This window comes from Sebastes umbrosus, chromosome 14 (genome assembly GCF_015220745.1).
Source record: "Sebastes umbrosus isolate fSebUmb1 chromosome 14, fSebUmb1.pri, whole genome shotgun sequence".
Lineage (NCBI taxonomy): Eukaryota > Metazoa > Chordata > Actinopteri > Perciformes > Sebastidae > Sebastes > Sebastes umbrosus.
Window position 1 is genome coordinate 12,397,708 of NC_051282.1, and position 18,305 is coordinate 12,416,012.

General features: G+C 42.0%; 2 protein-coding genes across 2 annotated transcripts; both read left to right on the forward strand.

Annotated features, from left to right (window-relative positions):
• Positions 1-62: 62 nt before the first annotated feature.
• pik3r6b (phosphoinositide-3-kinase, regulatory subunit 6b) lies at positions 63-9,524 on the forward strand. Its single transcript, XM_037793015.1, has 19 exons — positions 63-128; positions 401-493; positions 625-717; positions 1,551-1,720; positions 2,309-2,444; positions 2,539-2,608; positions 2,719-2,902; positions 3,899-4,046; positions 4,126-4,218; positions 4,308-4,662; positions 4,795-4,891; positions 4,986-5,090; positions 6,118-6,228; positions 7,208-7,313; positions 7,398-7,468; positions 7,563-7,653; positions 7,737-7,789; positions 7,934-8,034; positions 8,126-9,524. Exons 2-19 carry the CDS (start codon positions 478-480, stop codon positions 8,268-8,270), a joined length of 2,145 nt encoding a protein of 714 aa, XP_037648943.1. The 5' UTR covers positions 63-128; positions 401-477; the 3' UTR covers positions 8,271-9,524.
• A 1,203-nt stretch (positions 9,525-10,727) lies between these two features.
• Positions 10,728-15,474, forward strand: mfsd6l (major facilitator superfamily domain containing 6-like). Its single transcript, XM_037791119.1, has 2 exons — positions 10,728-10,903; positions 13,449-15,474. Exon 2 carries the CDS (start codon positions 13,508-13,510, stop codon positions 15,269-15,271), a length of 1,764 nt encoding a protein of 587 aa, XP_037647047.1. The 5' UTR covers positions 10,728-10,903; positions 13,449-13,507; the 3' UTR covers positions 15,272-15,474.
• Positions 15,475-18,305: the final 2,831 nt, after the last annotated feature.

Genomic DNA, 18,305 nt, shown 5'->3' on the forward strand with positions numbered 1-18,305 from the left:
TCCTACCTACGAGTCGCTCACACCCATTTCTCACTCACACAATAAACAATACCTGCCAGTAACACATCACTTCACTCAAAGGTAGCAGCAGCAGTGGAGCACATTTTATAAAGATAGGAGCTACAATGGTAAGATCTGGATTACTGCACACAGTGTGCTTGTGTTTCATTTGATTGGTGTCTCATAGTCAGATTCTTTCATAGTGTTTTTATAGTTCAGTATGTATCAGCTAACGTTTCTATTGTCTGTCTTAAACTTGTGCAGATCAGTTACAGTTTTCTCAGCTTTCGGGCTGCAGATACAATTCAACCTTTGTTCAGTTTTAGTGAGAAATGCAATCAAGTTGTTGGCATGACAGACTAGAATGTGTTGAAAGTGAATACGGCAGAATTTCTTACAGTTTTCCTGGTGTGCTCTGGTTGGGAGCATGTGTTGCTGAAATTACAACTATCCTGAGATTCTGAAGAGCAGGAAAAGATGGTTGATCCTCCCGGTAAGTGTTTCCATTTCCTCTGACTGTTTGAAATTATTGTGGGCCTAACTTGTTTAGCTGTTTAAAACTTGGAGTAGTGGAAACTTGACGTTGTTATTATAACAATAACATGTATGATTTTCATTTTTTAGCTCATATGGCTCTCTCGGCTGTGGAGTCCAGCCTGCACAACAGCGTCCAGGCTCTTCTCAAAGAGATGAGCAGCCACAGTGCTTCACACAAAGGTAGCTACAACTGAGGGAATATAAGGCACTTAAAGGTGCAGTGTGTAGGATTTGGCGGCATCTAGCGGTGTGGTTGCAGATTGCAACCAACTGCCACCACTCCCATGTGCCAAGCGTGTAGGAGAACTACGGTGGCCGACGCGAAAACCTGAAAACATGAATGGCCCTATCTAGAGCCAGTTTTTGGTTTGTCCGTTCTGGGCTACTGTAGAAACATGGCAGCTGGCTCTGTAAAGAGGACCCGCTCCGTATGTAGATATAAACGGCTCATTGTTGGGTAACAAAAACACAACGTTCTTTTTTTTTCGGTGATTATACACTAAAGAAAACATACTTACTCACTAATTAACACGTTATATGTTGTGTGTTTAATTCGTGGATTTTGTCACTTTTGGACAGAGCCTGGCTAGCTGTTTCCCCCCGTTTCCAGTGTTTATGCTAAGCTAAGCTAACCATCTCCTGGCTGTAGACTATGCCTTATATTAAACAGACAGACATGAGAGTGGTATCAATCACTTCGAATAAGCTTATTTCCCAAAATGTCACACAATTTCTTTAAGATTTTACAGAAAATAACTCACTAATCGCAAAAAAAAATTATGACTAGCTTAGCGCATTGTAAAATGAATTATTTTTTGTGGTTTTATAATGAGGTAGATCTCTCTATATTATCAAGATGATTTAATTTGATTAATTTATTTTTGTATTTTTTTTAAGTGAAATTATCAACACTGGACTACATGCCCCAAGATTAATAGCTAAGTCAGCAAACACGCTGTGCAGTGTGCACACAGTCAAATATAAAAGCAAACTACTGTCCGTCTGCTCTGCAGGAGTGCTTAGATGGAGTCTTCAGAAGAAGCTGGATGCCAATCCGTCCTCCAGTGTTTCACTAATCAGCGTGCTGGTCAGAGAGCTGGACAAGATGATGCAGATTCATAAAACACAAACCTACACGCATGCCATCCCAGTGCTGCACACTCTCTACTATGTGGTTATACAGGTAAGACACACCTGTGTGACACTGATTGTTCATAGAAAGTCTGTGACAGTGGAAATTTTCCGTTGTAAATAGATGCAGAAGAAGGCAAAAGGTGTATCACTGTAGACCAACAGACAATTGAATATGCCTTATTAATTGTATTTCCTGTTTTAGTGTTTTGCTTTTTTGTGCTTGAAGAGGACCTTTTATGCTTTTATGCTTTTCCCCTTTCCTTTAGTGTGCTATATACAGTATTTTTGGGGGGGTTTTGTGCATGTAAAAGGTCTACAAAGTTACAAGGCCCAAAGTCCTCGCCAAAGGCAGTTAAAGTTGAAACGCCTTGCTTGAAGTCCCGCCTTTTATTCCGTAACGTGGTGATGTCACCAAGTAAGACATTTGCATAATACCTTCCTCTCAAACAAAGCTGGTTCAAGCGGAGCTGGAGCAGAGTCTGAAGAGTTTGGTTCAGTTGACCAATCACACCAGTGGGTCAGCTGACCAATCAGAGCGTTTTTTGAACATTAAAGCGTGTAAACATGTTCTGGTAGGAACCCAAAATACAGGTATGAACCTGAAAATGAGCATAATAGGTCCTCTTTAACTTTCCAGTCAGGTATCACGATTCCTACCAGCGTGTACCAGATAGTGTATGAGTGTTTGATGAAACTGCTGATATTACCATCTCCTTACTCGGCTGTGGCTCTGAGCACTCTGAGGATCATCAAGATGGAAATGACCACACCAGGTATCATGCATCAATGCACACATTTACAGAAAGCTGAGAACATTATAATGCTGTGAAACAAACACTCTTGACAGATTAATCCTTCCCTCAACAGGCTCCTTATATCAGAGGAGAGTCACTGCAGAGCAAAACTTGAGGAGTGAGCATTTCAACTTGCAGGAAAAGTGAGTATTGGAGTCATTTGTATGACAATCAACTTGTATTAAAATGAGTTTAACACTGATTAAACTATTTTATTACAACTGTTTCCTCTCTGTTTGCTGATTCCCTCCAGGGTGTTTGTGCTTGCCGACCCAGCTGTGTTTTCTGCTCCAATGGAAGCAGCAGTAAGATCACACTTGGAGACATCCAGCTATCTCAGGGACACATCAACCATGCAGAAAAATGTGCTGTTACGTGTGCTGCATACAGGACTGGGGACAACCTGCCAAAGCTCCGCACTGGCTCAGGCTCTGGAGGTGAGCAAGTTTATGAAGGGAGAATGTAAGAAGGATATTTTTTAGCCATGCTAGCAGTGCGGTTGTAGGGATGGTATTGTCAGTCAGTCAGTCGATTGGTTGATCAGTTCACTATTCATGTATTCATGGTCCCCAGAGGATGAATCCTAATAACTTTGGTGACCCCCCTTACTTTTCATCTAACACCACCAGCATGTCATGTTTTTCACTTATCTTGACAAATATCTCAACATCTACCTGATCGATTTGCACAACATTTTTTACAAATATTCAAGGTTCCCAGAAGATGGATCCTATGCTTTAGTGATCCCATGACTTTTCCTCTAGTGGTGGGACATTTTTGTTAAATGTCTCAACAACTATTGGATGAATAGCCATGAAATTTGGTAGAGCCATTGGTGTACTCCTTGTGATGAATTATAGTAACTTTTGTAATCCCTTAATGGTGCTCTATACGATATCCAGAGCATTAATATAGAAGCAACAATTTGCTATGTAAAGATATAGTGGAGTAACGTCTACCTGGGCGGAAAATGACGTCACTCTCCCTCTGCGTGTGTTGTGTTGTTTCTCCATGCTTTGTTTACATAGCCAGGCTGCCCACACCTGCAAAACAAATAACATTCCCATCATCATCAGCTGTACTTTTTGTTTAATGCCAATTAGCAAATATTTGCATGCTAATATTAGCACTTTATTTAGCACACTAAACTAAGACAGTGAACATGGAAAACATTATACCTGCTGAACATTAGCATGCTAGCATTGTCACTATGAGCACATTGCCATGTTAGTGTTGTCATGGTAGCATGTGTAGGTCAAAGCACTGCTGTACAGTCTCGTGGAGCAGCTAGCATGCTTGTAGACTCTTAGACTTGCTGGTAAATGCTTGCATTGGGGTTGGAGTTTATTTCTCACATAAATTATATATTTATCTGTATTCCGTATTTCTCGTTGTCTTTTTAAATCACACCATGTGTCTTTTGTGTATTTCAGGCTTTAGGAGAACAGATGGTAGAGAAATATTTCCAGGAAGTGGTTCTAGCCGTGGAGACGAGTATGAAGCTTGGTGCAGGTGGTCGTGCAAACTATCTGAACGAACTACAACACATATACAGAGAGATCTTGACTGCCTCTGAAGAAGGTGTGTGTTCTGTAGCACAGATTGGTAATAGCAGAGATTGTGACAGGATTGCCATGTTACCTTTACTCTGTTTTCTCAGAAAGAACCAAGCAAGATCATGGTTCTCGGTGCAGAACTGCGATGCCCTTTCCAGAGATCAAATTCCTCTTGTGGAGAGACAAAAAGGATCTATGTGAGTCAATCAGACAATATTTGTAATTCTGTCAATAAAAGATCCAAATGCTGCAGTGAAAATGTACACTAAATATATCTTTCCCAAAGGGAATCTGCTGGCAAACTTAGCCAAGTGTCCCAGCTCTAACTCAACTAGTGTTGATGAAGAAGAGAAGGACAAAAGGGACTCAGTTCGGTCTGACGACAGCGGGATAGGGAGAGATCTGAAGGAGGGCGACTGTGATGACACAGTGCAGTCTCCGATCACAAATCCTGGGACAGCATTCACACGGAGAAATGCCTTTAAGAACATGAAGTCAGTAGATAAACAGAGCCTAATGAGGGGGAAGATAGACACGTTTCCTGTCCTTAAAGAAGACATGAGACGTCACACAGCACGGGTAGTGGTAATGGGGGACGACCGTGTGCTGGGAAGACTTACCAGGGCTTATCACGCGATTCGGTGAGCAGCTGGTTTGTTATGAATACCTTCATCCAAATAGTGTTACAGCAAAGTGGTGTATGTTCCTCAAACCTTTTCTGTATTTGCATTGTGTGCGTGCACTTGTGAATGAGTACACTCATTTCCCAACAGAGAAAAAGAGTCAAAAAAGCTTTTTTTGACCAAGAAACTGAACCTACGGTTTTACTACATCCCAGTCACCGATGTGGAGCCTTCTCTCAGTTCACCTGTGAGTTACACTCAAAGCAACACTGACTGACTGGTATAAATGTACAAGACTATGTGACCCTGCAACACCTGTTATTCCTCATTTCCCATGTCAGAATGAAGGTAGATTGTCTCTTGCCTCCTTATTGGGACGAGTGGATCCTTGGTACAACAGCAACATCAACAGTCTGGGAGCTGCAATCGCCAAACTGCCTGGAATGGTAAGTCTACAGTCATGCTAGCTGCTCTGTGAAGCTGTATTTAGGCATAGCAGTGCTTTGAGCTAAATGCTAACATCAGCATGCTAACATGCTCACAACAACAATGCTAACATACTGATGTTAAGCAGGTATAATACCACGTTCAACATCTTAGTTCGTTTTTGTAGCATGCTAAAATGCAAAACACCAACATTCCATAGTCCCATGCCACTAGTATAGCTTAAGAGGATATGTTTTTGCTTTTTTCCCTATCCTTTAGTTAGTTAGGTTTTTGTGAATGTAAAAGGTCTGCAAAGCTACACGCCAAAGGGAAGTCCTCTCCCCCACAGAAACACTGCTCCTGAACTGCCTGAAATGCCTTGCTTTAAGTCCTGTCTTTTCTTCCGTAACATGGTGATGTCACCAAGTAACACATTTGGTTAATACCTTCTTAGACAACCAAAACAACCAGCCCCCACCACAATTCAGACTCCAACACAAACTCCACGAAAGCACAACAAAAAACAAAGTTACAGTATCTAGTGAAGCCCATATTTGCAAAACAGGTATGTGACCGACGTCAGAGGAAAACTAAGATCAACATCGGCCGGGCCTTTGATTCATGGAGGGACCTTTGTTTTGGTATCAAAACGGACTTCGAGCTGGCAAAATTCCTATTGGCAGCTAAGCTAACATTACTACCAAGCATAGGAAAACATATTGATATTGTTGTTTTAGCTGTCACTCAAGTTTAGTCTTGTGTGTGTCGCCTCACTGTTTTGAACAATGCTCGCTCGCGTCTACGTAGCGTGAGCGCGAGTAACAGAATGCTGACTGTTGTCGACTTAACTGCCACAGGTGTCACTGTTAACAAGTAATTTTTTATTCTTACATAGAGCCCCTTTAAAGCATGTAAACATGTTCTAGTAGAAACACAAAATAGAAGTATGTACCTGAAAGTGAGCATGATAGGTCCTCTTTAAAAAATAGCAGCAGAATGGATGTTCATCTGATACCTTCTTCCTTATGTGATGTCTCTCTACTGCAGCACTCTAAGCAAAAGGAGCCACCACAGCAAAACCCCTTTCTGCTGGACACCCTGTGTTACTACCTTCGCTGTGGGACGCAGCCAGTTAACCTACCGCTCTACTCGGTTAAGGTACAGTGCCGATGCTGTAATGTGTATAGATATTAAAATTTACATGCAGGCAAATGTCGAAGACACAGAGTAAGGTTGGGTTTTCATATGTCAATGGAAGCAGCAGGAATGCCATATTATCACAGTAGGATTACATTTTGTTAAAAGCATAATGGAGTTGTTCGTCTACATTGTATATTGTGCTGTCGATATTTTACTTAAAGCTGCCCTAATCAATTATTCTTTACATTAACAATTAATTACATGCACAGTAAGTCTGTCTATTGGCAAGAAATCTGGTAATACAATATGTATCATGATACAGGAGTTACGATTCAATATATTGCGATACTGTAAACAAGGCGATATATTGCGATTTTAAAAAAAAATTTAAATGTAAGAAAACTGTCGGAATACAAAGAACATACCACCATATGCATAAAATCTGAGTAAAAAAAGATTTACAGGAAATGAGGAAAGGCGCCTACCGGCATTTTTCTTTTTCTTTTTTTTCTTTAAGAGGGCGATCAACGCCCCCCAGAAGGGACACCTTAGGTGACCGCCTATATGGCCTACGCCTTAAGCCTTCCCTGGCCGACAGAATGAGTTAGTAACTAGCTGCTAAAGAAAGAGTTATTTTTTGGTGGTGGAAACCAAAAACAGAGCTAAAAGGAAAGTCAATACCAGACATACATTTATCAGGTAAATAGAAACACGACTCCAACTGAAGGCTAATGTTTCTCCATGACATAAGACTTAACAACTTCAAAAGGTGATACACGTATGTAAATGTCTTGGCTGCCCCCTAGTGGCCAAACAAAATAATAAATAATAATAATTGGTGCAGATTTAAGTAAATTATTTGAATACCTTTTCCAATACTGGTTGAAACATAATGTATAGTGCAGTGTAGAGTCTGGTAGATACTGTCAATTGTGCCAATGATTTATTAATGTTGGACATGCACTTCCTGGTTTCACTAAGTACTCTATGTGTTTAGATGACCCGCTACTGCTGTGATGTGAGTTCTGTGGTGGAGGAGGTGTTTGTGTCCCATCTGGAGGCAGACATCCCAGAGTTCAGACACCTTAAAGAAAAGTTCTCAAGTATGTTTCTGAATCTCTTTCTGTGTGTGGATACTGCCACGACTGTGCTAACCTTTACTTAAAGTGAGGTGTTGTCTTTGACAGAGGAGCCCAAATTGCGCCGAAAGAAGTCAATGGACGTCTTTGGGTCAGTCATCTCAGTCAGTTATAAAAAGGTACATTCCTCATTATTATTAGTCATTATTCATATTTTCTGTTTAGCATTAGCATCAACAGCAGGATCTAGGCTAACTATCATATCCTCTACAGATCTCTTTAAGCAAACGAGAAGTTGTAAAGGGAGAGGCACCCATGACGTGTGGCGTGGTGATTACATCAGAGCCGGCAGCTGTAACATCAGGTTAACCTTTTGTATTTATATTTAGTTGACAGATGTATATCAATGCAAGGAATGCAATGAATAATCCTTGTCACTTTTTGTAGGCAAGGATCACCTTTCTGTCAAGTTTGACAGTGTCAACAAAGGATACAACACAGTAAGAAGTTATTTACTTCTACTTAGGAATATAGGCAAATTAGTTTTTTTTTTTTAATCATTATTAGGCTACTACTTTTAGTATTGTAACTGAACCTTTAATTCAAATTGTAAGTTTTCTAACGCCTTTCTGTTTTGATCATAGACGATCAAAACCCAGAGCATCACCATTAGGACACTGGAGGATCGAACACTCTCCGTGTGTCTGGACAAGGACTCCCGCAGGACATACACCGATGTTCAAAGGTCATTTACGACACTACAACATTTCTGTTTCACATTTTGTCTACACTGTTGGGCAAATTGAAAGGGATAATGTAATGTTATTCCTTTACAGGGTCGAAATTTCTCCGTGCTTAGACCCAAGATGCAGCGCCAAGTCCAAATTCAGTGTCAGCCAGGAGCGAGAGCTGCTGCTTAGCAAGTATCTGGACAAAGTCCTGTCGCTGCCGATCAACACCTTCACTGGTGTGACCCTCTGAGGGACATGAGCTGTCTGACACTTCATGTGTACAGATAATTCATACTGCTGTACATAATGATCTATTAACACCACATTTTGTGTTACAAAGTGTTATCAAATGTTTATATACTGCTTATAAATACTAAAAACACCAACAGTTTTTTTTCTATTTAATTCTATTAACAAAATGCCTTTATTATTGTTGTTGTTATTGGCAAATGTTAAGTCCTTAAGATACTTTTTGATTATGATAACTATTTATAATACAAAAAACATAACACATGTTTAAGTAATGCATAACTGTTGCGTGAGTCATGATGATTGGATGCAGTTTGACCAGTTTGAAATTCCCCTTTTTCTGTGCTCCAGCTAATTTGGTGGCATGCATATCAATGTTTGAAGTAACTGTGAGTTAACATGCATAAACTAATGATCCATTAAGTGTGAACTCATCACTTAAACTCATAGTAGTGACTTGATCATTTCTTGATGGTGAGCAACAGAAAATTCATGATAAATCCTGCATTAATTTGCACATTAAATCTCTAGCTAACTACATTTAATCTAGTACTGTTTTAAGTACAATTTAGAGGTATTTATACACATAGTATTTCCATTTCATGCTTTATACTTCTACATGTCACAGGGGAATATTGCACTTTATACTCCACTACATTTATTTCACAGTTACTGTATAGTTACTAGTTTTGAAATTATGATTTTACATGGACTTACACACAATCTTAGCCCAAGGTCAGATCACTTACTAGTTTAAGCTTTCAACTGTCTTCATCAGTATATGGAGTTTCACTCATTTTGTCATGACACTGTAGACGTTTAAATGTTGGTGATTCTGAGCACTTTTGAATTCTTGTCCGTTTTGGCTTTAACGTTAAATAATGTAAAATATATGATATAGTTTATAGAATATGATGCACTGTTATAGATTAAACTCTATATGCAGTTGTTCAAATGATATACCCCTTGACAACACTCAAATGCATCTGTATAGTCATAATGTTTCAATAATATATTGTATATACAAAACTCTGTTTGGGGCCTTTTGACACTTCAAGTACATTTTGCTGCAATATTTCGTCTACCACTGATTAAATCATTGGAAGTCATTCATTTGTCGCATTGTTTAAGTCTGTGTGTTTTGAAGCCTTATTATAAAGTGTTACCTTTATTTTATTACATTTTATTAGCCCGTAGTAATTAAATTGTTCTTGTAATGCTGCTCATAGGGGATTGTATATGTTGTTATAAGTTCATTAAAATGACACATTAAAGGGACTGTTTGTAACTTCTTACACGTATAAATCAATCCGGGTCGGTGTCCCATGCGCGCTCGTGTGTGGCTACGCTGTTCAGACTCCAACACAAACTACACGGAAGCACCAAAACCTCAAAGTAATATCTAGTGAAGCCCGTCTGTTAAACAGTGCTGGCCGTGGTCGGAGGACGCGGGGGAGACCGTAGCTTTGGTCTCCAGGGCCGGAGTCTCTGCTCCTCTGCCTGCCTTCACTCACACACCGCGCTCGTTCTCGCTATTTCGCTCCACCTCACGTGCATGTGCGCACACTACACACTGCAGAAGATTAGTTTAGCTTTGAGAAAATCTAGTGAATGTACAGTGGACGTTTGTGCAGATATAAATGCTGCAGCTCCTCCAGACCAACAGAGGTTTCCCGTGTCTTGTGAAGTGACGGGGCTCCGCAGCGAGAAACGTTATCGTCTCTGACCAAAACTCCGGTGTGTCCCCTGTTCCCTCCGGCCGCGTTTGGGAGGCTGAAGCAGGAAAAGCCAACACTAGGATCAGCATTGATTCATGGAGAGACCTTCGTCTGGTCAGCTAACATTACTGCCAAGCAGGTGAAATATAGAGTGATATTGTGGTTTTAGCTGACGTGTGTCGCCTCACTGTTTTGAGCGATGCTCGTTCATGTCTATGTAGAGCGAGCACAGGACGCTGACACTCGTTGACTTAACGGCCACAGGTGTCGCTGTTAACAAGCATTTCTGAATCTTACAAACAGTCCCTTTGACTGTTACAAGTTCTCTGTTTGTAATGAAGGAACAAATATAAGGATGAAAACCACGTGACATGAATTTATGACGTGTGCTGAATTCGGAAATGTGGTAAATGAACTCTATATTTATTTATTTATTTATTATTCGTTCATCTTTAATTTAATTTAATTAATTTGATCATCATTATTATTATTATTATTATTATTTATTTTTTATTTTTTATACTTTCTATTATTTATTTATCAATTTATTTTTTTATTCATTTATTTTTTATTTTTTATTTTTTACTTTCTATTATTTATTTATTTATTTACTTACTTACTTATTTATTTATTTCTGAGATCAAGGCACAATAATGATATAGATATAAACTGATCCCCTCTGTGATGCACAGTCTCCACCGCACCGTCAGGAGGCGCTGAAGTCATGTGAGTCTCTGTCAGGTGAAACCTTAGTACCAGGTGGGAGTGTCGCTCACCGTCCAGACGGTAACAGGTGCTGCTCGCTGCATAAAAAACTAAAGAGACCGAAAGGTGGATGTAATGCGGGAGTTGGAGGTGGAAGATGACCGGTAGGAAAGTTTAAAGAAGTTTGTGCGAGGCAGGCAGAGGTGAAAAGGTAAATGTTTCACTTTTATTTTCTTATCTTACTAACTTGACGTGACGTGGACTATAGTCTCCACATCCTCATGTCCTGCAGGAAACAGGTGCATCCACATTCAGCCTCTCAGGAGTTACTGACCGACAAGTTCCTTGTTCCTGCTTTCATCTGCGTCTTTAATACAAAGATTAACACGGTTTATCTTTTCCCTCAAGACGCTCATTATTAAAGTGAAACTCTTCTGTTGAATTCACCAAAATCAAAGAAAAAACTAAGCAAGGTGGCAGTACCAGTCACAAAACACTCAATTCAATGGACTTTAAGTCTGAAACACATACACTATTTGACATATGTGCATTTATTTATTTATTAACATATATACTGTACTGTCGGGTTATATACTGTAGTCTATATAGGGTATATCCATACAAGCTTACAAGTTATTTGAAACTTGAAGCACAAATCACATCTAAAATCATATATATATAGATATAAATATATGTGTTTGTGTATATATGCATATTATATATGTATATTTATATATGTATGTGTGTGAGTGTGTGTATATATATGTATATTATATATGTATATTTATATATGTGTGTGTGTGTGTGTGTATTTGTATATTATATATGTATATTTATATGTGTGTGTGTGTATATGTATATTATATATGTATGTGTGTGTATATATTTATATATGTATGTGTGTGTGTGCGTGTGTGTGTGGGTGTGTGTATATATGTATATTTATATATGTATGTGTGTGCGCATGTATATATTTGTATATTTATATAAACTGGAAAAACAAAGTTCGGAAACTTGTGTTTGGTCGATTATTTCTCTGTTGTTACAATGCTAATGGTCATTGTATTTTACATGGTTGGAAAGCCTGTTTATTTACCTTCGCAATGATGTCCAACTTGTAAGGATCATGCATTTGTGGGATGAGCAGTACAGCTGATTATGTGGGTAGCGCCCAACAAAAATTTGCCAAAATGCTCTGTCAATGGTAAACAGTGTATTCTCCTGTTGGTGTTGACTCTTGTTTTGAGTTGTTTGGTGGATTGGATGATTGAACTCTCTATCAGTAACAAGGAACAAACAAGACATATTGACTATTTTACACTTTATTCATTTAATCCACCGTCAGGAGCCTCAGTAGCGGGTGGAAGATCCATACGCAGCCACAACAGCCTGGCACCTCCTCCTCATGCTGGTCACCAACCTGGTCACACGTTGCTGTGGGATGGCGTTCCATTCCTCAACCAGGATTCGTTGCAGGTCAGCCAACGAGGTTGTGTCGGTCACTCTAACACGTACAGCACGCCCAAGCTGATCCCACAAGTGTTGAATTGGGTTGAGGTGTGGACTCTTGGCAGGCCGTTCCATTCTCTCTACTCCCACATTGTGGAGGTAGTCTGTGATAACCCTGGCTCTGTGGGGGTGAGCGTTGTTCCTTGGAGGAGGAAGTTAGGTGCCAGATTGTGGAGATATGGGATCGCCACTAGCTGCAGAATCTCATCCCGATATCGCACTGCATTGACATGGCCTTCAATGATGACAAGCCTTGTTTTGCCAGTGAGGGAGATGCCGCCCCACACCATGACACTGCCCCCACCAAAAGCTGTTACTCCATCGGTGCAACAATCAGCAGAGCATTCTCCACGTCATCTCCATACTTTGACCCTGCCATCCAACTTTGGCAGACAGAACCTGGACTCATCACTGAACACGACATTCCCCCACATGTTCAGGTTCCATTGTCTGTGTTGTTGACACCAGCGCAAACGGGCCTGACGGTGAAGGGCAGTCATTGCAGGCTTCCTGGTAGCCTTATGAGAATACACTGTTTACCATTGGCAGAGCATTTTGGCAAATGTTTCTTGGGCGCTACCCACATAATCAGCTGTGCTGCTCATCCCACAAATGCATGATCCTTACAAGTTGGACATCATTGCGAAGGTAAATAAACAGGCTTTCCAACGATGTTAAATACAATGCTAATTAGCATTGTAACAACAGAGAAATAATCCACCAAACACAAGTTTCCGAACTTTGTTTTTCCAGTATATATACATAAATATAAATATATGTGTGTGTATATATGTATATTTATATATATGTATGTGTGTGCCTGTGTATATATATATATATGTATATTTATATATATATGTATGTGTGTATATACATACTGTATGTATATTTATATATGTGTATGTATGTATGTATGTGTATACTGTATATATATTATAAAGATGAATTAAAAAAAACAAATATATATATATATATATATCAAGCTATGTACAAGCAGAAATCACCAAAATGTATTGTATGACTGCAACTAATTTGATAATCGATTAATTTTTCATTTTTTCACTTTTTAAATTTTTTGATTAATCCGAAAATAATCAGCACGTTCATTAATGATGAAAATAATTGTAGCCCTCGTAAGAGCCTGTAAACTGAAAATGAAGAGCTTTGTATCAGATGGTTATTGAAAGCAAATAAGTTGTTGTGCTGTGTTTACTGTAGTATTTCTCATCTCTCTGTCTGTCTCCCAGTTTCGACCCAACAGTTGCTCCATGTGAAACCCGTCAGCAGAGACCGTGAGCTGCCAATCATGAAGAGGAACAAGCAGATAGACGTCAGGCGAGCCCTCGCTCTGGCCGGAGCCTTCAACTTCCTGTGCTCCTGCGCTAGCGCCTGCCTCCTCCCCTTCCTCACCCTGTACTTCAGACAGCTGGGCCTGACTGCCGCCATGACGGGCGTCGTCATGGGCACCAAGCACCTCGTAGCGCTGGTCTGGAGCCCCGTGGCGAGCCTGCTCTCCAAACACTACGACAAGAGGCGAGCGGTGATAAACGTCTCTCTCGTGTGTTCTGCGGCGGCGGCTCTGGTTCTGCTGCTCATCCCGCCCACAGATGTGCACACGCAGACCTGTAACGTGTCTGATCTGAGCGGCGGTGACCTGCTCAGGAGCAGCGTTGCACCTTCAGCATCGTCAGCTAGAACTAATATCAGCGCAACTCCTGTTTCTCAGTCTGGTGTAACTTTACCTGCAAAGACGCTCGCTGATACGAAATCTGCTCCTGTTTCGACGAGCAAATCTGCGCTCGATCAGCATGACACATCCCATCCTCCGCCATCACAAGAGAGTGTATCAGCGGCGGCTCACGACAGTGCTGGAGAACCAAAGGCCAGCTCTTTGGCGGCTCCAGCGAGGAACAAGAGGTCCGAAGAAGGGGAAGAGATAAGAGAGGAAGAGGGGAAAGAGGGCCGTTATGAATTTCTGGGCAGCCTGAAGGCGATGGACACTCAACACCAGCTCTTCTTCTTGATCCTCATCATTGTGTCGGCGTGGGAGGCGATGTCAGCCCCTCTGGAGTGGACGGCAGACGACGGCCTGTACGAGTATCTAGACTTCGCGGATGCTGCGGACCGCTACAGCGGCACCAGGGTGTGGGGTTTACTCGGAGCGGCATGTGGCGTCGGAGGAGCGGGTTTGCTGGTCAGCCAGTTACGTTGTCTAATAGCTGGTCAGATCCCCAGGAGCGCGGCGCATTTCTACTGCTACACCGCTCTGGCGGCTCTGACCCTGCCCGTGGCGGCCTACCTCCCTCTCTACCTGAACAAGAAGCGAGATCGAGCCAACGGGCTCCTCAAGGCCGTGCAGCTGGTGCGCGGCTCCCCCCGCGCTCTGCTGTGCGCCGTCACCACCCTGCTGGTCGGGGCAGCGGGCTCGGCCGTGGATAACTTCCTCCTGTGGCAGATGCAGGATCACGGGAGTGGCGAGCTGCACATGGGGCTGTCTCTGGCCCTCGCTCTGCTCTCGCAGGCCGCCTTCCCGATTCTGCTGGCCGGCCGGGTGTCCAAGCTGCTCAGCCCGGGAAGGATGCTCGCCGTGGCGGCTGCGAGTCTCGGGTTGCAGTGCTTCTATTACTCCTTCCTCTGGGGACCGTGGGCGGCGCTGCCCGCTCAGGTGTTGAGCTGTTTCAGCAGCGGGGCCCTCTGGTGGGCTGTGAAGGTCCAGTGCGAGGAGGTCACTACGCCCGGAGCGGAGAGGAGCGTGACGAGGGTCTACAGTGCTCTTTCTCTGCACCTGGGGAGCGGGCTGGGGAGCTTTGCCGGAGGGTTCGTGGTCCAGAGGTTTGGGCTGGCATGGCTGTTCCGAGGAGCGGCAGCGGTTGTGACGGTGTGGTGTGTGTGTCTGCCTCTGCTCCAGTGGAAAGCCCCCCGCCAGCGCAGGATTAACTATTCTCGCCTTTTGGCGGCTGATGCAAGTGAAGCCAGTGACTCTGAGTCAGAACAGGAGAGAGACTGGCTTGAAAAAGCAATGGAAGACGACAGAAGCAATAACAACCATGGAAGGAGGGTAAACCACTGAAGTGTGAAAGTACAAAAGGACGCTTCAAAGAGTGCAGCAGACAGAAGACATTTTAACTCTTTATCATCAAGTAGCACGGTCCAAAGCAGGATAAGGGATTTCCTACTCTGACAGGTTTAATTGGAATATAAGTTCTGACTTTTAACTCTCATTACTGCTCATAACTTTTTCATCAAATTAAAAGAGGACCTATTTTGCTTTTTCCCCTTTTCCTTTATTGTGTTATATCGTTTTTATGCATGTAAGGGTGCTTTCATATCAGGGATCCGGGCCTAAATCCGAGTACACTTGATGCCAGTTTGTTTGATTAGTGTGAACGCTGCGTACCGCACTCGGGCACAGTTCATACTCGAGTCCACCTGAAAAGGTGCACTCGAGTACGGTTCGCATCAGGTGTGAAAGCCAACCGTACCAAAACACGGAAGTGGAATGCTGTTTAATGCTAGTAACGTTAGCAGTCAGCAAGTAGTTTTGAAAGGGCCGCCTGTCTCTTACGATTTTTTTTTCTTATGATTTTGAAATAGATGTTCACATGGTCTAGTGTTACAAACAAAAATCACAATAAATTGTGATATCAAATCGCGATACTTGTAGAATCGCAATACTTAAAAATTTAAATATTGAATCGGGAGTTTATTATTTTATTTAGCTAATTTAATGCTCTGCCTCCAAAGAACGGCTTAGCGGACAGAGAGAGAGAGAGACACACAACGGGGGTAAACAGGGTGTAGAGTCGGCATATTTTCACATCAAACTCTGTGAAATAAGGGTTTATTTTGACCAATCCAGAGTTGATGATTGTTGGAAAGACTAACGACGACGGTTTTGGTGAGTTTTATTTTGTTTCTATGAAGTTTGAATGAAGTGTTTTACGATGCTGCGCTACGTAGAGCTGATCTCAACATAAAAAAATACATGTGGATGATGACGCAAGTGTACTCGGGTACGGACCAACATTACTAATGTGAAAACTGAGCGGTGGGGGAGTGGAGAGGGGGGCAATCGTACTTGGGCACGGTACGAATCAATCGTACTTAATATGAAAACGCCCTAAAAGGTCTGCAAAGTTACAAAGCCCAAAGTGCATGCCAAAGGGAAGTCCTCTTCCCCACAGAAACACTGCTCCTGAACTGCCTGAAATGCCTTGCTTGATTTCCTGCCTTTTCTTCCATAACGTGGTGATGTCACCAAGTAACACTTTTGCATAATACCTTCATAGCGGCTAGTTTCCTCAAACAAAGCTATAGAGCGGAGCTGGAGCGGAGTCAGAACAGTTTGGTTCGGTTGACCAATCACAACAGAGTGGGCCAGCTGACAAATCAGAGCAGACTGGGCTCTTTGGTGGGATGCAGGAGTTCAACCAGAGCGTTTCAGACAGAGAATGAAAAGAGGTGCTGCAGCACAGCCGGTATGACAAAAATAAAAAATAAATTGAACATTAAAGCATGTAAACATATTCTAGTAGAAACCTAAAATACAAGTATGCACCTGAAAATGAGCATAATAGGTCCTCTTTAAATGTTGTGGCATCCCATTTTAAAGCCGGCAGCTAAAGTGTCAGCTGTACTGATGGGATTCATCTCTGTGCCACCTGAGCCTTTACAAGTTGTACATTAGCATAAGCAAGCAGTCTTTTATAAAGCAAACAAGGAAGCAGGATTATGGGCGGGCAGAAAAAGGACCGCCCGGCAAGTTCAGCAGCTCAGGCGTCATGACAATAAAACCACTGAAGCCTCTTTCCTAGGAATGCAAACACAAGACGTGTACACAAGGTGAGGCTAAACTAGACCGGCCTCCTGTTTCACCACACCCAAACAAGTCTGTTGTTTATCTACTGCTAAAGTAACCACTGTCATTCATTGTGTTTGTGCCTTATTTTGGACTGTGTGTGAACTGATGAAACGATTAAACAACCTGAAAGATGATCGCCCTTCAGTTTTGTGTACTTAAAGGGATAGTTTGAGTGTTTTGAAGTGGGGTTGTATGAGGTGCTTATCCATAGTCAGTGTCTTACCTACAGTAGATGACGGTCGGCACACCCTCAGTATAGAGAAGCAGAAAGGAGTCACCGGCACAGAACCAAAGCAATGTACTGCTGTGGACGGGGCCGGCAGCAAAACATATTTTAGACACCTAAAAGAAAGGCCCACCTAAAAAAATCCATATCAGTTGAAGTGTACGCTATATTTAGAATATTTTACTTGCCTTGAGACAGCTGTACAGTACTAACCAATCGAGGCAGCGGTAGACCAGCAACCCCCGTGTTCTGTGATGTAAAATTACAGGTTTTTGCAAATGGAGTCTGGTGGCTTTCAAGAGAGCATAGATGGACACAGTGGCTTCAGTTCCCCGTTGCAAAAGGCTGTCTGACGGCAAGGTAAAGCGATGAAAACATTCTAAATATAGCGTACACTTAATCTGACATTAGTTTTTTTTAGGTTGGCCTTTCTTTAGGTGGCTAAAATTCGTTTTGCTGCTGCCCCCGTCCTGCTTTGATTCTGTGCGGTAAATCTTGTCTGCTTCTCCAAGCAGGGGGCGTGCTGACCGTCATCTACTGTAGGTAATACACTGACTATGAATAAGTACCTCATACAACTCCACTTCAAAACACCCGAACTGTCCCTTTAACTGCAGTGAGTTCAGTTCATTCAAAGTTGTAAGATTATTGTGTTATGCAGGCGTGAGCAGATGTGTGTGCGTAATCTATGTCAGAAAATGTTGGTCAAGCCTGTATTTCAAAGTGAGTTTGCTGAACATACCTCATGTCAGGAAACACAGCAGACTTGTTTCCCCTGTTTGAGGGGAAAGCGTTGTCTTAAAGGGGAACACCACCTAAATTAAGAATTTCAATATGTTATTTCCATGGCCGAGGAAAGTTCAATCAATATTTGTGAACATGGGCTCCTCTCTCTCTCAAAGCCAGGAACCAGAGAAGTAAGTCTCAAATTTGTGATGTCATAGGGTATAAAGTCTGGAGCTCCATAGACAATGAATAGGAGACTGATTTTGTGAACTCACAGAATGTTTGTTTTCT